This window comes from Palaemon carinicauda, chromosome 44, assembly GCF_036898095.1.
Source record: "Palaemon carinicauda isolate YSFRI2023 chromosome 44, ASM3689809v2, whole genome shotgun sequence".
NCBI classification, from domain to species: Eukaryota; Metazoa; Arthropoda; class Malacostraca; order Decapoda; family Palaemonidae; genus Palaemon; species Palaemon carinicauda.
The window spans coordinates 1,892,004-1,917,598 of record NC_090768.1 but is presented as its reverse complement, the minus strand read 5'-3'; the positions used below and the strand labels follow the sequence as shown (position 1 = coordinate 1,917,598).

The following is a 25,595-nucleotide window of genomic DNA, read 5'->3' as shown; positions in this document are numbered from 1 at the left end:
ATGACCAAGGCCAGTTAGTGAGGACTTCCATCCTCCTAAGAGTAAGTCACCCTATTATAAATAGCGAAGGTTTGTATCTGTGTCGGAACAAATAACAAATTTGGAAATAATTTCTATTTTTCCTAATATACAAGCCTGGAGCTATTTATACAAATTGGCCCGCCACCCTGTCCCCCGAGAAGTCCTGCCATAAGGCAAAGTGGTTACTCAGCCGAGAGGTGCGAGTGAGCGGGGTAGCCAGTCTACCCCACCCCCCACCCGCTAACTAGCGGATGGGGTAGTTATCCCTCACTAAAATTATCATGGCTCGTCTTTCAGCTGCGCCGAAGGTAATACCCTATAATAAATAGCTCCAGGTTTGTATGTTAGGAAAAATACAAATTATTTCCAAATGTGTTATTTTTGAGTGACTAGATTTTGACCTTGCAAGATGAGCCATAAAGATCTCAAAAAAGGAAGGTCACAAGGGCTGGCCATCTCTGTCACAAGAAAACACGATTAGAATCCTAGTCTTTCAGGACAGAAATCAAAATAGAATGGTGCTCAAAGTGGTAGTTGGCTAGGCCATAGATCCTTTACTTCTCACCTCGCTCCGACATACAGTAGGAAGGAAGAAAAGAGGTGTGATTAATGTGAAGCTGTTTGGGTATCTGCATCCAAATAAACTCTGCCGATTGGATTAGACCAAGAATATGTTCTCAAGTGTAAAAAAAAAAAAGAAAAAAAATGTTATTAAATTTTTTTTTTAATTTTACATTTTGCAGTCCATATTATGCATTAAATATTGAAAAAAAAAAATCCTTAAAAGAAATATTATAAGTCTTAGAGAAATTCAGTTTATGCAGCCATTTATTCCTCAAATAGCTACATGAATAGGATCTAATATACTCATTAAGAACTGACTCTTTAAGCAAGTCATGAGCATGAACAATATATACTTGTAGCCTATTTAAAAATTTTGTTAATAATAATAATGTACGTTTTGAAAAGCCATTTAATCATGTTCTTTATACAATTATGATAGGTCTTTAATCTTGCTTACAAGGTCACCTAAGTGCAAAATTTTATGTTATTTGAATGATTTTTTACATTTTATTAATTATCCTTAATGAATGATATTCTTATTTCAGTGATGAGTAATCCCTGTGAAAATAATGGAGGATGTAACCCGATGTGCCTTTTAGCTCCAAATGGTACAAAGACATGCACATGTCCTGAGAATTTTGCTCTTGATGAGGATGGTGTGTCCTGCAAAAGTGATTGCCTCTCATCTATGGTTGTTTGTAATTCCACCTATAAATGCATTCCATTCTGGTGGAAATGTGATACTCAGGTAATGCCAATTATTTCCAAATCATGTTATTTTCATTACAAATTTATATATTTTAGAAATATGATAATGCTATATGCTTTTTAAATATTTAACTTAGCCGGTGAATATATAATAGCTGCAACTCTGTTGCTCGACAGACACATACAGTAAAAACTCGCCAGCGATCGCTATACAGGTTGCGGGTGTGCCCACCAGCGCCAACTGTCGGCCAGATACCACTCTCGATGTAAACAAAGACTCAATTTCTTCTCTGTCGACGTGTCGACAAGACGTACTTTACTCGCTGTTGAACCTGGAGTTTTTCCCATCATATTTGGTGAAGTACTTTAATTTGGTTTGAGCTTTCGCAGTACAGGTGTTTTTCTTCAAATAAATCCTTGAACTCTTTTTTTTGGATCGGATTAATTGTTGATGACTTAGATCGTTTTTTTTGGAATTTTCCCTTGACTAATTCAAAATGGCTGACCCTTCACAAGTTCCCAAGTTCAGAAAATGTAATGCTAGGGACTGTCATAGGCGTCTTCCAAAGGCTTCTCTCGACCCTCACACTGTTTGTTCCAATTGTCGGGGTAAAACCTGTCAATTGGAAGATCGGTGTGAGGAATGCGTGGGCCTTTCAGAATTCGATTTTATCGAATTTGAGAAATATACACGCAGACTAGAGAGAGATAGGGTAAGGAGAAGTTCTTCTAGGTCGGTAGATTTTTCCTCTCCTCATGCCCCGGAACCTAATCCTTCCCCTGTAGTGGTTGTTCCTAACCCCCCTCCTAGCACTCAGGAACCGTCGATGGCAGACATGATGCGTGCTATTCATGCCTTGGGGGAGAGAGTTGAGTCTTTAGCAAGTGACCGAAATCAACTCATGGCGGACGTTAAGGAACTCAAGTGTCAAAGTGCCACGAAGGATAGTGTCAAAGTGCCTAGTGTTACGCAAAGTGTTGTGAACAGTGTTGCGCTCGAGGGTTCGTCTGTTCGTGCCTGTCGTCCTCCTAGTCCGGGACCTCTTGCAAGCTCCCAAGCCCAGGGGAGAAGCAATGTCGTACGACTCATGGGTTCGAGAGGCCTTGATCAGCGAACAGACGTTCCCTCTTTGGTATCAGGCGTATCTCTCCAAGATCGCCCCTACCAACGTAAGACGAGAGAGCCCATTTTTACCTCGTCGTCCGAAGGTGTTTCTCGTAAGAAACCTTGGACCAAGGTCTCCAGACCTTTAAAACGTAAGTCGGTCCCTTCAGGACAAGTCCAACGTCCCGGTTGTAGCCACTGGGACAGTTCGGACCCGTTGCCGTCATCTGATGACTGCTCGCCGCCTAAGAGAGGCAAAGTTGTGCCGTCTCAGTCGCTCACCCCGTCTGTTACCGCACCTGCTTCCGTAAACCCTAAATGGGTGTTACTGCAGGACATGCAGTCCAAGCTTGAGTCCTTGATGGAGGACTACAATGCGGAGAAGGTTGCCGCTAAACCTACTGGCCAACAACCATCCAAGCGGTCTGTTGTGCGTCCTGTTGACGTTGAGGTAGCTTTCTCGCGTCTACCAGTTGGGATAGTACCTCCACCGATGCGACCCAGTGTGGATTTCCAGCCGCACGTTGACGTTAGGCAACGCACGGATGTGGTTGGTGACGTTCAGGACGTTCATCAACCATCAGAGGTGACTTGTTTTGACGCGGTGCGTCAACCTCCGCAACCCGGTATGGTGTTGACTGCACAACCCAGACGGTCTAAACAGTCTCGGGTGGACGCTGTGCGTCCTCTCGCACCTGTGGTTGTTGACAGTTCCCAGACTGTTCAGCAGTTCCATGACACTGCGTCTGGCTCCGTCACGTATGCACCAGTGCGACCGGACTCGGCGAGTCAAACGTTGCCCACACCTTTGCCGTTTTCTCATCAGTTATCGGATGAGGAACTGTCAGATGAGGACGTTGCTGAACCACATCCTGAGGATCAACCTTCAGAACTTGATAAGCCTAAAGCAGTTCAACCATCCTTGGACTTTAGAAAAGTCATGGCTGTGTTTAAGGAGTTTTTCCCTGACCACTTTATTTCTGTGGCTCCTCGTTCGCCGCCGTCAGAGTTTGTCTTAGGCGTTCCTACTACCATGCCTGCCTTTACTAAACTCGTTCTCTCTCGCTCTTCCAAGAGAGCTTTACGGCTGTTAGGCGATTGGTTAGAGACCAAGAGGAGTTTAGGGAAGACAGCATTTGCCTTCCCCCCATCTAAACTCTCGTCTAGATCGAGCGTCTGGTATGCCACGGGAGAAGTTCTCGGCTTGGGAGTTCCTGCCTCTGCCCAGGGCGACTTCTCAAGTCTTGTAGACTCTCCCCGCCGCCTTGCCATGAGACGCTCGAAGATTTGTTGGTCACCCTCGGACCTGGACCACCTTCTTAAAGGTATATTTAGGGCGTTCGAAGTCTTTAACTTCCTAGACTGGTGTTTAGGAGCCCTGAGTAGGAAAATCTCTTCTGTTGATAAGGATGTTTCCTTACTCATTATGTCCTGCATGGACAAGGCCGTCCGGGATGGGTCCAACGAACTTGCCGCTTCATTCACGTCCGGAGTCCTGAAGAAACGAGAGTCTCTATGTTCTTTCCTGTCTGCTGGAGTTACGCCATGCCAAAGATCTGAGCTTCTCTTTGCGCCCTTGTCCAAGTGCCTGTTTCCTGAAGTCTTGGTTAAGGAAATTGCCTTGTCTTTAGTGCAGAAGGACACCCACGATCTAGTTGCGTCCTCGGCTCGCAAAGCTCCCCCTTTGCCTACATTGTCTGCTAGACCTAGGATAGACACTCCAGCGTCTCGGTTTATCCCGCCCTTTCGTGGCAGAGCCTCCAGCAGGGGAGGTGCTCGTGCCGAAGGGAAGAGAGGAAAGAGAAAAGGATCCAAGTCCTCTAAGGGCAGAGTCTGACTGCCCGCAACTTCAGACAGCAGTAGGTGCCAGACTCAAGAACTTCTGGCAAGCCTGGGAGAAGAGAGGCGCAGATCAACAATCAGTGAGGTTGCTCAGAGAGGGGTACAAAATCCCTTTTGTACGCAAACCCCCTCTAGCGACGTCCCCCATCGATCTCTCTCCCAGGTACAGAGAGGAAGAAAAGAGACAAGCCCTGAAACTGGAAGTGTCTCTTTTGCTAGAGAAGGGAGCGGTGGTCAAAGTCTCGGACCTTCAATCACCGGGGTTTTACAACCGTCTCTTCCTAGTATCAAAGAAGACAGGAGGTTGGAGACCGGTGCTAGACGTCAGTGCTCTGAATGTCTTTGTCACAAAGACGAAGTTTACCATGGAGACCACAAAGTCAGTCCTAGCAGCGGTCAGAAGGGAAGACTGGATGGTCTCTTTAGACCTAAGGGACGCCTACTTCCACATCCCCATTCACTCAGACTCCCAACCCTTTCTGAGATTCGTCTTCGAAGATGTGGTGTACCAGTTTTGGGCCCTGTGCTTTGGCCTAAGCACAGCTCCTCTCGTGTTTACGAGGCTTATGAGGAATGTGGCGAAATTCCTCCACTTATCGGACATCCGAGCCTCCCTTTATTTGGACGACTGGCTTCTCAGAGCCTCTTCCAGTCGTCGCTGTCTGAAGGATCTCAATTGGACTCTAGATCTGACCAAGGAATTGGGACTCCTAGTCAATTTGGAAAAGTCGCAGCTGGTCCCATCCCAAACTATTCTGTATTTAGGGATGGAGATTCACAGTCAAGCTTTTCGGGCTTTTCCGTCGGCCCCCAGAATAGATCAAGCCCTGCTCTCCATCCAGAAGATGCTGAAGAAAGAACGCTGCTCAGTCAGGCTGTGGATGAGTCTGGTAGGGACGCTGTCATCCCTGGAGCAATTTGTCTCGCTAGGAAGGCTACACCTCCGTCCTCTTCAATTCCATCTGGCTTTTCACTGGAAAAAGGACAAGACGCTAGAGGCGGTCTCGATCCCAATTTCCGAAAAGATAAAGTCTTGTCTGACTTGGTGGAAGGACAATATCAGCCTACGAGAGGGTCTTCCCCTGGCAGTTCAGATACCCAACCACGTTCTCTTCTGGGACGCATCGGACTTGGGCTGGGGCGCGACGCTGGACGGTCGGGAATGCTCAGGTCTGTGGAACTCGAGTCAGAGGAGCATGCATATCAACAGCAAGGAGCTTTTGGCGGTTCATCTGGCCTTGATAAGCTTCAAGTATCTCCTTCGAGGCAAAGTGGTGGAAGTAAACTCGGACAACACCACGGCCTTGGCGTACATTTCCAAACAGGGAGGTACCCACTCACTGACGTTGTACGAGATCGCAAGGGACCTGCTCATCTGGTCAAAAGATCGAGGCATCTCCCTAGTAACGAGGTTCATCCAGGGCGACTTGAACGTCCTAGCAGATTGTCTCAGTCGGAAAGGTCAAGTAATTCCAACCGAATGGACCCTCCACAAGGATGTGTGGAAGAGACTTTGGGCGACTTGGGGTCAACCCACCATAGATCTCTTTGCAACCTCGCTGACCAAGAGGCTTCCAATCTATTGCTCTCCAGTCCCGGACCCAGCAGCAATACATATAGATGCCTTCCTCCTAGATTGGTCACATCTGGATCTTTACGCATTCCCACCATTCAAGATTGTCAACAAGGTACTGCAGAAATTAGCCTCTCACGAAGGGACAAGGTTGACGTTAGTTGCTCCCCTCTGGCCCGCGAGAGAATGGTTCACCGAGGTACTTCGATGGTTAGTAGACGTTCCCAGAAGTCTTCCTCTAAGAGTAGACCTTCTACGTCAGCCACACGTAAAGAAGGTACACCAAAGCCTCCACGCTCTTCGTCTGACTGCCTTCAGACTATCGAAAGACTCTCGAGAGCTAGAGGCTTTTCGAAGGAGGCAGCCAGTGCGATTGCTAGAGCAAGGAGAGCGTCTACCATTAGAGTCTACCAATCGAAGTGGGAAGTCTTCCGAGACTGGTGCAAGTCAGTTTCCGTATCCTCGACCAGTACCTCTGTAGCCCAAATAGCTGATTTTCTCTTATACCTGAGAAAAGGACGATCCCTTTCAGCTCCCACTATCAAGGGCTACAGAAGCATGTTGGCCTCGGTCTTCCGGCATAGAGGCTTAGATCTTTCCAACAATAAAGATCTGCAAGACCTCCTTAAGTCTTTCGAGACCACTAAGGAGCGTCGTTTGGCTACTCCTGGGTGGAATTTAGACGTGGTCCTAAGATTCCTCATGTCAGACAGGTTTGAGCCTTTACAGTCAGCCTCCCTGAAAGATCTCACTCTTAAGACTCTTTTCCTGGTATGCTTAGCCTCGGCTAAAAGAGTCAGTGAGCTTCATGCCTTCAGCAAGAACATCGGATTTTCGTCAGAAAAAGCTACTTGTTCTCTGCAACTTGGTTTTCTAGCCAAAAATGAGCTACCTTTTCGTCCTTGGCCTAAATCTTTCGATATTCCCAGCTTATCGGAGATCGTAGGCAATGAACTAGAAAGAGTCTTATGCCCTGTTAGAGCTCTTAAGTTCTACTTAGCTCGTACTAAACCTTTACGAGGCCAATCTGAAGCGTTATGGTGTTCGGTTAAGAAACCATCCTTGCCTATGTCAAAGAATGCTTTGTCATATTTTATCAGATTGTTAATACGAGAAGCTCATTCACACTTGAGTGAGGAAGACCGATCTTTGCTTAAGGTTAAGACGCACGAGGTTAGAGCTGTAGCAACTTCCGTGGCCTTTAAGCAAAATAGATCTCTGCAAAGTATCATGGACGCAACCTATTGGAGAAGCAAGTCAGTGTTCGCGTCTTTTTACTTGAAAGATGTCCAGTCTCTTCACGAGAACTGCTACACACTGGGACCATTCGTAGCAGCGAGTGCAGTAGTGGGTGAGGGCTCAACCACTACAATTCCCTAATTCCATATCCTTTTAATCTGTCTCTTGAAATGTTTTAATGTTGTTTTTATGGGTTGTCCGGAAGGCTAAGAAGCCTTTCGCATCCTGGTTGATTTGGCGGGTGGTCAAAGTCATTTCTTGAGAGCGCCCAGATTAGGGGTTTGATGAGGTCCTGTTGTATGGGTTGCAGCCCTTGATACTTCAGCTCCTGGGGGTCTGTCAGCATCCTAAGAGGATCGCTGGGCTCCGTAAGGAAGACGTACTTACAAGGCAGAGTAATCGTTTAAGTCGACTTCCTTACCAGGTACCTATTTATTTTGGTTTTGTTATATTGATAACTGTCAAAATGAAATAAAAAACTCTTAGCTTATACGATGTAAACATATTGAACTGGTCTCTACCCACCTCCTTGGGTGTGAATCAGCTATTATATATTCACCGGCTAAGTTAAATATTTAAAAATGATATTTTAATTATAAAATAAATTTTTGAATATACTTACCCGGTGAATATATAAATTAAACGACCCTCCCTTCCTCCCCAATAGAGACGCAGTGGGATGAGAAGAAATTGAGTCTTTGTTTACATCGAGAGTGGTATCTGGCCGACAGTTGGCGCTGGTGGGCACACCCGCAACCTGTATAGCGATCGCTGGCGAGTTTTTACTGTATGTGTCTGTCGACCAACAGAGTTGCAGCTATTATATATTCACCGGGTAAGTATATTCAAAAATTTATTTTATAATTAAAATATCATATTTCAAATCAATATGACAATTTCATGACTAGCTTTTACAAAACAGCGCACTATGAATAAACAAGTAATTGTTCCGACACAGATACAAACCTTCGCTATTGATAATAGTGTACTGTATTACTTTCGGCGCAGCTGAAAGACCAGCCATAATCATTTTAGTGAGGGATAACTACCCCCTCCGCTAGTTAGCGGGTGGTGGGTGGGGTAGACTGGCAACCCCGCTCACTCACACCTCTCGGCTGAGTAACCACTTTACTTTTTGGCTCGGTAGAGAACAGACATGCTGCGCTTCTCTCCCGCAAAGACTTGCCTTGATAATTCTTTATTTTTATTTTTTGTTTTTCTTGTGTGTTTTCATTTATATTACATATATTTGAGTGTATATATGTATAAATGGAAATATACGTTGTTAGATACGTGTAACTTTAATTGCTGTTGACATCGTATCCAACTGCCTCCGTCGTAGGGAGTTGTCATTGCCGCCCTACCCTGCGACTGATGGTCGGCAGGTTCTCAACACTTGCCGTGTGTTTTTTTCATTACAGAATTTAAGTGTTTAACAGTTCAGCTCCCTTTCGAGGAATTATCTTACAAGGAAGGTGACTTATTCCCCGATTAGTGTATTTTGTGCAATGGAGCATAAAGTGCAATTGATAACAACTTCCTTTTTTCACAGGTAACAGCGACTTAGAACACAAGGCCGAGTCCTACGGCTGGCTGTTCGTTATCCTGCGCTTCATGTGGTAGCTCGTGAGCTGCCCTCATTACAAGGTAGCATTCGCTGTCAATCATCAACTGGATGTTCCTCCTCCAAGGGGAACTTCTCTAGAGAGATTTTTGTTACGCCTATGCTTTTTTCCCAGAGAGATTGAGAAAGCTTTACTTAGGCTATGTTCTCTTGCAGGAGGACTTCTCTCTCGTTCGCGAGAGAGATTTTTACGCCTACGCTTTTTTCCCATAGAGCTGGGAGAAAGCTTGCCTTAGGCGATGTCCTCCATTGGGAGGACTTCTCTTTCGTTCGCGAGAGAGAGTTTCTTACGCCTACGCTTTTTTCCCATACAGCTGGGAGAAAGCTTGTCTTTGGCGATGTCCTCCTTCGGGAGGTCTTCTCCCTCGTTCGCGAGAGAGATATTTTACGCCTACGCTTTATTCCCATAGAGCTGGGAGAAAGCTTGTCTTAGGCAATCTCCTTTGGGAGAACTTCCCTCTCGTTCGTGAGTAATAACTTGTAGGAGCTTGCTGATCCACCAGGGGCGGTGGCAGAGCTTTCTCCGAAGCAGGTTATTCCTTTCGGGGGAAAAAGTCTCTCGTCCTCGAAAGAAGACCGCCTCTGGGCATCGGCAGTCCCCCGTTACGCTTATGGTTCTCCTACAGGGGCGGAGCCAGAGCCTTCTCTTAAGCGACTTTCTCCTTCTGGAGAACAAACCTCTTATGCAGAGGTGTTATCTTGAACCTGCTGGTTCTCCTTGATCCTTCGGGGTCTCGTTCAATCACCCTTTGGGCTGGCGTGATCGTTGAGCCTTTGGGCTCTTGGCATGTTGTTCTTGCGGGTTCTCATGGCAGTAGGAGTCCTTCGGGACTCCGCTCGAAACCATCGGGTTTCAGTTATGCTGAACCTTCGGGCTCTCATAACGATGGTAACGTTGAGCCTTCTGGAACTTGTGCCGTCAATCACGCTGACCTTTCGGGGTCTCGTGACAGAGTAACCTTGGTTCCTCGTTACGCTGATCCTTCGGGGTCTCATAACATTAGTTATGCAGAACCCTTGGGCTCTCGTAACTTTAGTCACTCTGACACTTGTGTGTTTTGTGACAGGGAAACTTCGGTTTCTCAATACGCTGACCCTTTGGGGTCTCGTAACATTAGTTACACTGAACCCTTGGGCTCTCGTAACTTTAGTCACTCTAACACTCTGGTTTGTTGTGACAGGAAAACTGCGGTTTCTCATTACGCTGACCCTTCGGGGTCTCGTAACATCAGTTACATTGAACCCAAGGGGTCTCGTAACTTTAGTCACTGACACTTCGGTGTTTTGTGACAAGGAAACTTCGGTTTCTCGTTACGCTGACCCTTCGGGGTCTTGTAACATTAGTTACGCAGAACCCTTGGGCTCTCGTAACTTTAGTTACGCAGAACCCTTGGGCTCTCGTAACTTTAGTCACTCCGACACTTCTGTGTTTAGTAACAGGGAAACTTCGGGTTCGCGCAACACAGTTCACGCTGAACTTTCGGGTTCTCGTGACCCGAGTCATTCTGTTTATGACAGAGAGTTTTCAGTCTTGTTGTGTTAATCGTTCGCGCTCTCACAACACAAGCTATTGTGAACCTTCGGGTGAGCGTAGCAGTCAGTTCTCTCGCCAACCTGAGAGCTCTCGCGCGTACGGTCAAATTGGCGCGCACGACCGACTTGGCGCGCGCAAGCTAATGGCGATCATGGTGCACGGGTTCATCCTTTGGCGCACCATGTAAGCGAACATCCTGTTGCTAGCCATGCGCGCGAACATCCTGTGGCGCGCCGTGCGCGCGAACAACACACTGCGCGCCAGGTGAGCGAACAACCTCATGCGCTCCACGAGCGCGAAAAAGGTGCGCACAATTGGGATGGGCACGCGCACGAGCTCCCTTCCGCCTACCAACAGTTCGGCGCAAGAGCGCACGACCATATTGGCGCGCGTGCATGACCATTTTGGCGCGCACGATCGGATTGGAGTGCATGACCATATTGGCTCGCACGCACGAACAACGAGGTGCACGTAATCTGTTGAAGTGCACGAACAACTCTTATGAACCTTTGGGGTCTCACAACGCAGTTGCTGAACCTTTGGGTTCTCGTGACCGTAGCCATACTTATATGACAGAGTTTCGGACTCTCGTTGCGCGAAGTGTTCACGAGTGCACAATAGGTTTACTCTCATGACAGAGTTTTCGAACTCTCGTCCCGTGAATTGTTCGCGCGCGCCCATCGTCATCAAGAGTTTTACTCTGATGACAGTGGGATGCCTGCTGCCTAAGGGATTACGAATCTCTACAGGTAACTATGACACAGTTCCTTTGGGACCTGGTCACGTAACACAATTCCTGGAATTCCATCAGGAATCAGCGTCAAGAGTTCCTGCGGGTTCTCGGCACAACATCCCTTAAGGTCGTGAGAAAGGAATTCACAAATATATTCTGAACCCCTAGGTTCTCATCCGAATCCCTCTCTTTCTACGATTCAGAGTTTTCTGAAAACTCTATGGTCGAAACCCCCCCCCCCCCTCTACGGGATGGGTCTTCCAAAGGTGTGACTTGATACGTCACTCTACACTCCCAGCTGATTACTATATCAGCTAGTCTGGTTTCGCCAGCACAGATCCTTTCGTTTTCGAACGAACCAACGTCATCTTTCCTCCACCTTCTCACTTCGAGTGGTTTGGTTAGCAGATGGAAATGAGCGGGGAATGAAAAATTCTTTACATTGCAGTTCATTTCCCCTGGCAGGCCTTGCCTAATTTAAACGGTAGTTTTCTCACTATCGAGAAAGCGTTCGATGGCAACCCCTTTAGGTAAGCAGTCGATGGCAATTATATCTGGCCTTCTTGAAGCAAACCCCCACATACGAGACTTCACCCTTTTTTGGGAGACTCGTTCCTGCGAAATTTTTACAAAACTTCAATGGGTGTTAATACTTCATGAAGGCCGTAAGCCTTCCCGGAGCAGGCACTCTAGCCAAGACAAAACCACGAGATTATTGTCTTAAACTCGGTTCTACCGTTTGATGGAGGCAGCCTCCCCCGTCATTTTACCGTGGGTATAACGACTTGCCTTTTTACACGATAGTCTTCCGAGACTTTTTATTCTATCCTTACAGGGTTATTGTTTCGAACAATTATTCCCGAAGGAACATTGTTAGCTAACGTTAAAGACTGATAGCAACAGCGTGGGCATCTTTTCCTTATGTTACGAACGTTTCAAACCCCGCCCACGGGTAAACAGACATCGCTTTTCTGTGTACAGTGAGCCCTCGCTACTTCGCGGTTCGACCATCGCGGATTCACCACTTCGCGGGTTTTTTCCATAACCCATATTTATATACATATCGCGGATTTTCCGGAAATTTCGAAAATACCGCGATTTCTGAAGACCCCAAATACGATATTTCGTTACCTGTAATTCCATTAATACTGTAATTAGTAATATCTGCTCTTACTGATTGTTCATTGCATTACATATGATATATAATTCAGCACAGAAAGAAATAAAACACGAAAAGAGAATGTGATCATACGATAATTCAGTACTGTATACAGTACGTAGTAAAATTAAATCGAACATGAAACGCAAATCAGTTGCAGTCATACCATATTATAATGGTGTAAAGCTGCTGATGGCTACTACTGTACTGTACTACAAATGTAATGGATGTGCTTCTTTTCCATGAATCTTTTGTATGTACTGTATACGTACGTAGTACTGCATCCAATAATATTCTTTGTTGCAAAAATCACATCTCGAATAAGCGTACGAGAGAGAGAGAGAGAGAGAGAGAGAGAGAGAGAGAGAGAGAGAGAGAGAGAGAGAGAGAGAGATCCTACAACAAAACAAGCGTAAAATAGCGTACGTAAAGCTGTATTATTATTATTGTTATTATTATTATTGTTGTTGTTATTAAAATTATTATTGTTATTATTATTATTATTATTTATTATTATTATTATTATTATTACTGTACAGTATACTGTACGTAGGGTATCTTGTTCTTTGAATTGGTAACCTACGTAGCATATAAGACGGGTTGTGATTGGTTCAAGCGCTGATAGATGACGAATCAGAACCCAAGTTTTGTTATCTAGCCTGTGATTGGTGTTTTGCCCGCATCTCCAACTTCCAGCATCTACGTATTCGCGGTCACTTTCTCTCCCGCCGTATCGCTGTGTAGACGTTGTTAGGTTATTGTGAACTTTAATCTGTGCTGTGCGTGACTGTTTTAAGTTGAACTTTTTGTTGAACTTTCTGTTAAACCCTACTGTACAATGCCTCCCAAGCGTTCTGCTTCTACTAAGGCTGATAGTGAGCCTAAACGCCACCGAAGGATGATGACGATTGCTGAGAAGGTGACGCTTCTCGATATGTTAAAAGACGGTAGAAGTTACGCGTCCGCAGCCCGCCATTTTGGAATCAATGAATCCACCGTTCGCTATATCAAGAAGGATGAGGCGAACATTAGAAAGACGGCTACCATCACCTTTAGCAGATCAGCGAAGCGAGTCGTTACCACGCGTAATAAAACGATCGTACGCATGGAAGGTGCTTTAGCAGTGTGGATAGCCGACTGCCAGAAGAAGAACATAGCCTTGGATACGAACACCATCCGAACCAAGGCTTTGAGCTTGTATGAGAATTTTGCGGCAAAGGAACCTCAAGACGACGATGGCGACCATGCTGAAGAAGATGATGATGTAGATGAACCTCAACCAGGGACATCCACTGATTCCCAGCGTCAGAAACAACGTTTTTCCGCCAGCAAAGGATGGTTCGCGAAGTTTCAGAAACGCTTCGCCCTGAAAAGCGTTTCCCTGCATGGCGAGGCTGCTTCCGCTGACACTGCCGCTGCTGAAACTTACGTGAACCAGACGTTCAAGAATATTATCGCCGAAGGTGGATACAAGCCGGAACAAGTGTTTAATATGGATGAGACCGGCTTGTTTTTTAAGAGAATGCCGTCGCGAACTTTCCTGTTCAAAGAAGAAGCCAAAGCCTCTGGCTTTAAAGCATTCAAGGATCGCGTTACCCTCGTGATGTGTGGCAATGCTGCTGGATTTTCGCTAAAGCCGGGGCTTATTTACAAGTCGAAAAATCCTCGCGCTTTGAAAAATAAGAATAAGAATCTCCTTCCCGTGTACTGGATGCATAATCCAAAAGCATGGGTTACGAAGATGCTGACCTCCAACTGGTTCCACCAGTGTTTCATCCCACAAGTCAGCAAATATCTCGTAGAGAAGGGCTTGCCATTCAAGATCCTTCTCCTTATGGATAACGCTGGTGGACACGCAACTGATCTGTCGCATGAGGGCATTCAGGTTGAGTTCCTGCCACCCAACACCACGTCATTAATTCAACCGATGGACCAGGGGGTTATCAGGGCGTTCAAGGCCCTCTACACGAAGAATACCTTGGCGGACCTCGTTGCGTGTGTGGATGCTGCCCAAGATGATGAGGATGAAGATTTTAACTTGAAGGCGTACTGGCGGCAGTACACCATAGCCACGTGCCTGCAGAACATTCAGAAGGCACTGCAAGAAATGAAACCTGCAACCATGAATGCGAGCTGGAAGAAGTTGTGGCCCGAGATTGTTTACGACGACGAGGGATTTACTCCGTCTGAAATCCAACACTCTGCAATACGCAAATCTGTGCAGTTGGCTGCGATAATTGGAGGTGACGGGTTTGGCGACATGACGACTGAAGATGTCGATGAGTTGTTGGACTGCCATTCCCAGCCACTAACTGACGCAGACCTAGAAGACCTGATGAAATCGGCCAGTGAAGAAGAGAGTGAAACGCAGGAAGAGACCCAAGAAAATGTTGAAGAAACGGGCTTAATATTAGAACGGCTTGCCAAGGCCTGCAACCATGCGAAGGAGTTGAAAGAAATGTTGCAAGAGTGGGACGAGGATATGGTTCGGTCTATGCAATTCTGCAACAAGATCGATGAAGACATGACTCCCTACAGGATCCTCTTAGAGCGAAAAAAGAAGCAGCGGCAGCAACTTCCGATCACAATGTTCTTCCAGCCTCGCAAAAAAGAGCCAGTTCCTCCTGCTAGTACGCCTTTGGAAGAAATTGAAGAAGTTTCCCAGGAAGAAGTTGAAGAGGTGTCCCAGGAAAAGACACCTCCGTCTGAAGAGACGTAAAATACTATCATTGGCTGCACAGTAGAAGACATCATCAGCTTCATCATCATCATTTCTACTGTGCAGCAAATTCATCGCCATCATCATTCAAGTTTTTCTTGAACTTCTTTCGTGGTGAGTACAGTAACAATCTTTATTTTTTACTTTAATATTCTAACATTTTAATATTTGTGCCTGTTTAGTATAGTACTGTATGCATTAAGTTAAAGGGAAGGTTTTAAAAGTCTGAAGAGTATACATGTTGTAACCTATCATATTTTATTTTGTTTAAAATTTACATTTACGTACGTAAAACAATCTCTCTCTCTCTCTCTCTCTCGTAAATTGTTTTCCTGCTTTGCTACGTACAGTATGTACTGTATGATTTTATATAGATACGGTAAATAATATTTGTAATAACTTATTTTCTAAAAGCTTTTACTGTAAATATCATTATTTATCACTTTCATCATGCGCGTTAAATGCCTTCTTTGTTTACTGAGCGTGGTTGTTTACTGAGCGTACTTTATGACGCCGTCGTTTCAGGCGGCGTCATAAAGAAAAACATTTCATTTGGAAGTCCTAAGAAAAATTAAGTAAAACATTGGTAATAACAAAATCAACATACTGTACTGAATAATCAATATAATCGATGCAAAAACTAACCTATACACAGATGTGTAAATGCGTTTGTTTCTTCATTATGATCAGAGAATCGTAAACAAAACATTGGTTGCCATTTTTTATCGTGCTTTTTGGCGTGTTTAGGAAACGCATGATATAAAATCGCCTTTAATATTTGTGCCTGTTTTAGTTTAGGGTACTGTAGTACATGCATTAAGTGTTCTGTACATTAAAGGGTAGTTTGTTAACAGTACTACGTACAAGGGAAGGTTTTAAAAGTCTGAATATGCATGTTAAATAAATAGGTAAATATGTTGTCACTACTTCGCGGATTTTCACCTATCGCGGTCGGGTCTGGAACCTATCTACCGCGATAAACGAGGGTTCACTGTAATGAACACTGGTTAGCCCCTCACATAGAGAGGAGGGGTAAACCAAAGGGGAAATGATCGCCTCTATAACTGTATATTTTGTTTGAGAACATGTTCGCTCTCATTCGAGAAAATATTACTGTTAGTCAACGATCAAAATTCTTTCGGCAATAATGTTGCGATTCATCGCATATACATTATTCCCGCAACCGGATTCATTGCAAATGTTTCCTGGAGGCAGAGAATACGCATGCGCTAGCGCAAATGGACAAGTACATATATGCGTGCAAGCAATCTTTCTGCCAATAAGGGCTATATACATCTTCCAATTAGAACTCCATTCTATTAAGTTGTATATTTATATCCCTTACTGAAACCAGGTTATTCAGTACATTACTTGGGTACTTTCCTGTAACCAGACATATGGCATTTACGTTCTGCCTCCTTATAGGCATTTTTTCCTTTCCCCCAATCAAAAGTCAGTCTCCTACAAAGGCTTTGGCTGGAAACTTCTCATAAGCATATCTGTTCCCTAGTAGGGAACATCTAATATAAATGTTAGTTTACCGATTGGAGACGGAGAAGTACGAACGTTTTTTTGTCATTAGAACAGGAAACCTCCGTTACGAACGTTTCCAATGTTCTCCAACTGAGTTCCGGACACGACTTTTAAGTCGAACAACGCATGTATGCTTGTCATGCGCACAGTTCGGTGTTACTACTCCGTAGTAGACTTATGCTCTTTACCCACCCAACAATAGATTGAAGATACGTCTCAATCCCCTCTCGGGTTTGGTTGGAGGCGTTCGGTTATTACCGTACAGTCTCTTGTCCGGAAAGTGATCTCTATGGAGATTCACTATTATAACATAAGCAGTACTGATTAACTGGTTTACCATTTGGTATCGGTCTTATTCGGCCAACCACACTGGATTAGTGGCAGTTGGAGGGAGAACAGGCTGTTCCCCTTCGGTGCAAAAACGTGCAATTAGTTACACGTCTCGACATCATCTCGAGGTGTGTTTATTGCTATGCACTCCCCTCCCTCACCGCAGAACAATCCGCGGATGATGGGTGGAAGACAAGAGCTTCTACAAAGAGGCCTGTCTTCTCGTCTTCCCTCTGAACCTGATGCTCTCTATAATGCATCAAAAGAGAGAGGGGGGGGGGAGCATATTCCTTACCATTCCATCCTCGTCTGTTGACCCGATTCAGAAAGGTACCAGCATTCACCTCTGTTAGAGAACCATCTAGCAGTACGAAGCCTCAGATGGACAGAGGACAACAAGTTGCCCCCATCTGCTCGTGACATTTCTGGTATAGGAATGTGCTTGCAAAACCACCCAGATAGTGGGCTCCTAGTGTCTTGGAATCATCTTTTATCCAACAAAGTCTTAACTTTGTGGGGTCCCCGACTGTGGTTATGCTCGCAGCGGCCCTGATCTTCAGGCTCCCACTCGACCGTTCCCCAGGCCCTCAAACAAGATGTATTCCAAGATCGATGGGGCAACATAAAGGTGTGCCTTGTTTTTCCCCCCCCCCCATTCGGTCTGGTGAAAAAGTCCTCTGCCAAGTCAGGATAAGCAGGATTTTATCAACGACTCCAATAGCTTTGCTATGGAATCCCGCAGAATGGTTCCCAGACCTTTTGCAGCCCCTAACGGAGCTCCAATAGCTTTGCTGTGGCAAACTGCAGAATGGTTCCCGGACCTTCTACAGCTCCTGACGGAGTTCCGAGTGATCTTCCTCTATGGCACGATCTTCCTCCACGGCACGATCTTCCAAGCAGCCACTTGCTAATGCTTTCCTAAGCTGTAGCTTTGATTCAACTTCTCGCCTGGGACGATCCTACACCACCCCTCTCAGAGAGGCCTTTCGCAACAGGTTACGGAAAAGATGTCTAGGCACCTCAGACACTTCAGCGTCGGTCTTCCAGGCGAAGTGTTCGGTCCTTTGTGACTGATGTCGTGGAAGGGGATTCCCTCCCATCGGTGCCTTTGCTTATGCAAGTTTGAGATAACTTGTCCCCTCTCGGATTTCAACCTCCTCCCGGGAACGCGGTTCGGGTTCTTCAGTCTCTGAAGACCCCGTCTCTACGAACCTTAGGCCCAGCAGCAGATCGCTTCCTTACACGGAAGACGCCCTTTCTACTCACTTGGGCTTTTGACCAAGAGAGTCAGTGTGTTGTACGATCCAACCTCTGATGTCTCCTACCTTAGGAGACGGGGAGAAGTAATCCTCAGCGGCGTCCCTGAGTGGATTGCCAAGACTCAAATCCGAGTGTGCTGTACCTTAGGTGCAGCCCATTTTGAATAAAGAGTCTTCGTTTGGTAACTGGATACCCATCAACTGGGGTTTTACCCAATGAGGAGTCTGTAGGGTTACCTTAAAAGAACGATGCCTGCTCGCCCCCGTGTGTCGGCACTGTTGTCCAGCATGGGGAAGGTCAAGAGGAGGACCTCAAGGATTTCCTTCCCCTCTGTGATCGGAAGGCAATTGAGGTTACTCTTAATCTAGACTCTCCTCCATCCTAAGACCCAGAGCTCGTAACGTCACTGGCGTTGCTACGTCCCTGGCGTTCAAGAAACTACTCTGTGGTGCAGATACTTTAAGTGGGCATGTGGAAGCGTCAATCGACCTTCACGACCCACTACCTGCAAAGATGTAACCCACAAGAACATGAAGACCTTTTCCATTGGTCCTGTGGTGGTCGCACAACAAATGGTCTAAACACCTCAGGCTCCTTGATGGACAAGTAGCAGAGGGTTGAGGGCTGAGGCTACCCGTATTAGTCTGGGGTGAATGAGTAAGAATGCCTGGCTCCTTTCTTCCTTTCACGTTCTCCCCTCTGGGCAAAACAGCTCCGCAAGCCTCGGCATAGCTGACCTCACCTCGCTGCAGGTAAGGCCCATTTCCCTTGTGCCTCCTAAGTAAAGAAGAATACTTTGTTACGTCCCCAATACCTTTTAGAGGGAGGGTATTGGGTAAGTCTTTAAGAACAACAGGTTCTGTACTCGAGTTCCTATGTTAATGACAAGCCACACTATTAGTTCCACTCACACACAATCTTCTGCAGGCCGCTATCAGTGCTTTACCTCATATCGGCACTTGATTTTAGCGAGGGTAGGGTCCCTTCTATTATCGATCACAGATCAAAATAGAGAGGACACCGGGTCATGATCAAGGCCAGTTGGTGAGGAGTAAGTCACCCTATTATAAATAGTGAAGGTTTGTATCTGTCTCGGAACAAATAACAAATTTGGAAATAATTTATATTTTTCCTAACATACAAACTTGGAGCTATTTATACAAATTGGCTCGCCACCCTGTTCCCCGAGAACTCCTGCCATAAAGCGAAGTGATTACTCAGACGAGAGGTGTGAGTGAGCGGGGTAGCCAGTCTACCCTACCCCGCACCCGCTAACTAGCGGATGGGGTAGTTATCCCTCACTAAAATTATCATGGCTCGTGTTTTCAGCTGCGCCGAAAGTAATACCCTATTATTTTAGCTCCAGGTTTGTATGTTAAGAAAAATACAAATTATTTCCACATTTGTTATTTTTTCTGCTGTTTTATAATTTAATTAAGAAAGTAAACTCAGTTATCTGACATCAAATCATCTGTAATGCTGGGTTCTCTGGAGAGAGAATGAATTCCTTGGAAGGAATGTACATTGATTTTAAATGATAGATAAGTTTCCAAATTAGGTGAACTTACTGGTAATCCATAAACAGTTAAAACAATGAAACACTAAGAGTCTTTATATCTTATCACCAAAGATTTCCACAGACCTTATCTGTCCTTTTAAAGTATAGTAATTTGATGTATACTTATAAGAATATAATACTCTGATACATATTCTGGTGAGTGTTTTGTTTATATATTGAAGTAATACCCATCTTTATGTTGGTTTGATGTCAATTCTTACTTTGTTACTCATCCTTAGTTATGGAATGCAGAAATAATATCCACGATATGCCTTTTTACACGACTTTACATTGGTTTCTCTGTTTTGCAATAAAATTGATAAAGAACAAAACTTAACAAAATATTTTTTTTGAAATTAGTAAATACATACATTTAAATGTAAAATAGTATACAGGTACTCCTCTATTAACAACATACTTAGTTAACGACAGTTCAAAGTTACGACGGTCTTTATGACTTAGAGATAAACACTCGGATATTATTTTGTGGCTAATTATATTTCATGTGTTGTGTATCATATGTAATCTTAGAGTTTTGTAAATGAATTAATAGACTGTAAACCATTTGAGTTTCCTTTTGGATTTTCTTCTCAAAGATAAGTATTAAATAAACAGTACTATATTTCAGTATACTCCTTGCTATAATCTTAGAGTTTTGTAAATGAATTAATAGACTGTAAACCGTTTGAGTTTCCTTTTGGATTTTCTTTTCAAAGATAAATATTAAATAAACAGTACTATATTTCAGTACACTCCTTACTATACAGCACCACTAGGACCAGATAGCTAAACATTATGCAATTTAATTTTTTTGGATATCTGATTATCTCGTTAAATTACCTTAATTAATATTTTTAAGAAATTCAAATCTTTACACAGTATATGGAAATAATCAACAGTCTTACATTAGTAATATGAATATAGTAAAAATTAGCAACAACTTTATTTGTATGTGTGTAGAGAGAGAGAGAGAGAGAGAGAGAGAGAGAGAGAGAGAGAGAGAGAGAGAGAGAGAGAGAGAGACCCCCCAATATTATTATTATTACTAGCTAAGCTATAACCTTAGTTTGAAAAGTAAGATGCTATAAGCCCAGGGGCCCCAAGAGGGAAAATAGTCCAGTGAGGAAAGGAAAGAAAGAAAAATAAAATATTTTAAGAACAGTAACATCAAAATAAATATTTTCCATATAAACTATAAAAACTTAACCAAACAAGAGGAAGAGAATTAAGATAGAATAGTGTGCCCAAAAGCAAGAGAACTCTAATCCAAGACAGTGGAAGGCCATGGTACATGGTACAGAGGCTATGGCACTACCCAAGACTAGAGAACAATGGTTTGATTTTGGAGTGTCCTTCTCCTAGAAGAGCTGCTTACCATAGCTAAAGAGTCTCTTCTACCCTTACCAATAGGAAAGTAGCCACTGAACAATTACATTCCAGTAGTTAACCCATTCAGCTAAGAAGAAATGTTTTGTAATCTCAGTGTTGTCAAATGTATGAGGACAGAGTAGAATGCAGAAAGAATTGGTCAGACTGTTGGGTGTATTGTGTAGCCAAAGACAAAAGGAGCAGTAACCAGAAAGAGGGATCCAAAGTAATACTGTCTGGCCAGTCAAAGGACCCAATAACTCTTTAACGTAGCATCTCAACGGATGGCTGGTGCCCTGGCCAACCTATTACAGGTGAAAGAGGAATGAAAGTGGTGGCTGCAGATGGGAAACCCATAGTTTACAATAGCAAACCATAACCCAACTGCATTTATCTGCAGGAAATACAGAAGTACATACGTCTTCAAAGTTATTTTATGTTATTTCCTTGTTTAATGTGTCCGAGCTATTTGCTCAGACGATGAATAGCAAATGAACTTGAAGTAAATATTGAAATAAGCAATTTTATTTTTAAAATTCAGGTTTTCAATCACAATATCCATTGTAGCTAGGGATGAATTACAGTATAATGTTTAGTTTAGAGAGTTAAGGTATTTTGGCCATACATAATTTTAATGCTTTTGTTTTTATTGTAGTGTATCTAATCACACATTGTTAATGAAAATGGCAATATTTTCCTCTTGTTTACTGTAAATTTAATATTTACAATTTATTACGGGGTATGGTCTCAGTTTTATCTGAATACTTTTCCTTTGATATATTATACCATATTCAAGGAAAAAATTAAAAGTCAACAGAACCCACAGAATCTAGCTCAAATTTTTCTACACTGGGTGACTTTTGACATCAAGGAAATTTAATAGTTTGGAATATTATGACGTCAACTGATGTCACAGAATCTTCATAGTTAGAGGTTAACATCACCAGAATGTCAGGTTAATGGCTTATTTTACACTGGTACTCTTACTCTTTACTATTAAAGTTCAAATCTAAATTTAGTAAGTGATGATCCTAACTTTTTTCATCTTAATAATTGTAATGTACCTACTGTATTCATGACTGACATTTTTTACCACGAAGCATGACGTAATCAACAATTTTTTGATTGGCCGGTCATAGAAAACAGGATTAGCAGTAATCTCTTTTAAGTGACTCAGGTTTGTATAGGTGGGAAAAATACAAATTGTAATTATTTTGTAGTGTTTAGAGTCAAGGAACTTTATGCATGCTGTATATGAGATATACTGTACTGTAGTTAAACAAGTGACTTTTGAAATTCAGTTGCTGGTTTTTATTCTTAAAGGATGATTGTGGAGATAACTCCGATGAGCCAGAGGACTGTCCCGAATATAAATGTACCCCTGGACAGTTCCAGTGTAAAAATGGCAATTGTATACATCCTTCCCAAATCTGTGATGGCCATGATCAGTGTAAAGATGGTTCAGATGAACCCAACTGTAATGAGGTGAGTATGGTATTGACACTGTACTAGGTAAATTGTTTTAAGTTCTAATGAATAGTTAGTCAGTCTTGTTGACTAAATGGACAAGGTTTTAAGTCTTGGATGTATACTGTTTGCTAAAAAAAGATGAATTAAGTAGTTTTAATATATTTTTTATTCCTCTCAGATGTGATTTATACTGCTATTTCATGAAGTGCAGAGGAATCTAGTAGATTCAAGTTTTCTTACATGGATTTTGTTCTAGGGAACCAATTAAGGAATCAAGTATCTTTTTGACTAATTTTTTTATAATCATATACTGTTTCAAGTGGTAATTATTATTAATCCACTACCCTTGATATTGCAAGCATACTAGCTCTTGGAAGTATTGTAGGAAGAATTTACATGTTATTTTCTTTTTAGTATGCTTGTTATGTGATGTAATTGTACCAAGATTAGTAAGGTGTTTTCTGTTGCAATTGTACCAAGATTAGTAAGAAGTTGTTTTTGTGTTATTAATGAATTATTCATTTCTTTGTGTAATTCCCAAAATAAGGGATTTAACAGGATTCCTTTAGTTTTAGATGTAAATGTACTAGTTTGCAACTTATTTTACCTATTTCACTGTGAGAATTTATTATTTTGGTGTGATCGCTAAAGAAAGATTTTGAGTAATGCAAGATACAGATTCCCATTTATCATTCTTTTATCTTTATTTTTTTTATTTGAGCAATGTTATCCACAGTCTCTGTGACAGCTATTCATTACATTGTGTTTTTTATTGAGCTCTGTTGGAACAGAAATCCATTTTATGTAAGGTGTCATTGTTTTTGGAACAGAAGTGAGAATACTGGTCTTTTACCATTTTCTCCTCCTCCATAGGGCAGAGAGCCCATGGCCATGATTTTAACTGTTATTGCCTGATGCTGGAAGATTCATCTCCCTCTGCCTTCTCTTTAACAATTTTGGGGAGATGATAAACTTTTGAATATTTTTTTTCATTATTATAATAATCATTACCCCCAAACTGTATCCCCCTTACATAAATGGGGGAGACAAGTTTCTCTAAATTATTCTTGATGTTATGTTCCAGTTTTTGTGCTATCTGTTTCTGTGAATGCCAAGCTGTAATAAAGGTTACAGAAGTCAGTCCTCTCTGATAACTTAAGTAACTGGGAAATTGGGGTTTTTTAATTTTTACATTTGGTATGCAAAGGCTCATATGGTAAACAGAAGTCCCAACCTCACTAGCCTGTATGAGATGATAGTTAGTTACTTCTTAGTACGATCATGTTCATAAGTGACGACACTGTGTACAATACTTTAATTATTGTTAATGAGTGAAAAGAAGGTTGTTGCAAGCAGTGAAAAGTTTCTACAAAGGTAGTAAAGCATGTGTTAGAATAGGAAATGAAGTGAGTGATTGGTTTCCGGTGAGAGTGGGACTGAGACAGGGATGTGTGATGTCGCTGTGGTTGTTTAACTTGTATGTTGATGGAGTGGTGAGAGAGGTGAATGCTTGAGTGCATGGACGAGGATTAAAACTGGTAGACGAGAATGACCATGAATGGGAGGTAAATCAGTTGTTGTTTGCGGATGATACTGTACTGGTTGCAGACACAGAAGAGAAGCTTGGCCGTTTAGTGACAGAATTTGGAAGTGTGTGTGAGAGAAGGAAGTTGAGAGTTAATGTGGGTAAGAGTAAGGTTATGAGATGTACGAGAAGGGAAGGTGGTGCAAGGTTGAATGTCATGTTGAATGGAGAGTTACTTGAGGAGGTGGATCAGTTTAAGTACTTGGGATCTGTTGTTGCAGTAAATGGTGGAGTGGAAGCAGATGTACGTTAGAGAGTGAATGTAGGTTGCAAAGTGTTGGGGGCAGTTCAGGGAGTAGTAAAAAATAGAGGGTTAGGCATGAATGTAAAGATAGTTCTATATGAGAAAGTGATTGTACCAACTGTAATGTATGGATCGGAGTTGTGGGGAATGAAAGTGACGGAGAGACAGAAATTGAATGTGTTTGAGATGAAGTGTCTGAGGAGTATGGCTGGTGTATCTCGAGTAGATAGGGTTAGGAACAAAGTGGTGAGGGTGAGAACGGGTGTAAGAAATGAGTTAGCAGCTAGAGTGGATATGAATGTGTTGAGGTGGTTTGGCCATGTTGAGAGAATGGAGAATGGCGGTCTGCTAAAGAAGGTGATGAATGCAAGAGTTGATGGGAGAAGTACAAGAGGAAGGCCAAGGTTTGGGTGGATGGATGGAGTGAAGAAAGCTCTGGGTGATAGGAGGATAGATGTGAGAGAGGCAAGAGAGCGTGCTTGAAATAGGAATGAATGGCGAGCGGTAGGCCCTGCTGCTTCCTCCGGTGCCTTAGATGACCGCGGAGGTAGGAGCAGTAGGGGATTCAGCATTATGAAGCTTCATCTGTGGTGGATAATGTGGGAGGGTGGGCTGTGGCACCCTAGCAGTACCAGCTGAACTCGGTTGAGTCCCTTGTCAGGCTGGGAGGAACGTAGAGAGTAGAGGTCCCCTTTTTGTTTTGTTTCATTTGTTGATGTTGGCTACCCCCAAAAATTGGGGGAAGTGCCTCGGTATATGTATGTATGTATGTATAAACTGTTTGAATTATAAAAGCAAATCAGTACATATATCAAGACTATATCTAATATAAGATATAAAAAATCTTCACTGGTAAAAACTTTGCCATTTTTGATATGCCTTGAAGTAAAACAAAACATTCTGAAATATGAACGATAAAACCAGGACTGCCAATCACATGCAATCTTCCGGAACTATAACAATATTAGAAAATTTGCCTCCCTGACTCCAAAAGGCTGGCATGCCTGAGAAGTCGTTAAACAATGCTGCAACTTGTCAATTGACACATGGTGACATTCAGTATTTGGTCTACTTCTCGTTTAGTTAACGTTGGGATGCTAGAGCATCATGGGCAACATCAAATAAATTCTAGAGCTGAAATGAAAGACAGGAAACTTCAGTAGCTATACGGAGAGTCATGATAGAAATCCTTCCCATCGAAATTAGCTGTAAATTAAATATGAGTTGGACAACAAACATTTCAACGGAGACACAAAGCTCAAGAATAGACCTAGAAAAGGATGACACTAATGCACTTTTGTAGAGCAGGATAACCAGATCATTGCTAAAATGAATTATCGTGTTTTTATTCCTTTTATCTTTATAATTACATTAAGTAACTATACAATTTCATCAATAATTGTTATATGCAAATCAAATAGGCTCA

The 25,595-nt window shown here is 43.1% G+C and overlaps 1 protein-coding gene across 4 annotated transcripts in view; it reads left to right on the top strand.

The window, feature by feature from the left end:
* LRP1 (LDL receptor protein 1) overlaps nucleotides 1-25,595 on the top strand; it is a 1,015,507-nt gene that overhangs the window by 719,229 nt on the left and 270,683 nt on the right. For all 4 annotated transcript variants that reach the window (XM_068367027.1, XM_068367026.1, XM_068367028.1 and 1 more), the window contains 2 exons: nucleotides 1,131-1,333; nucleotides 22,194-22,355. In XM_068367027.1, coding sequence (XP_068223128.1) covers nucleotides 1,131-1,333; nucleotides 22,194-22,355 — 365 coding nt within the window. The remainder of the gene's footprint in view (nucleotides 1-1,130; nucleotides 1,334-22,193; nucleotides 22,356-25,595) is intronic.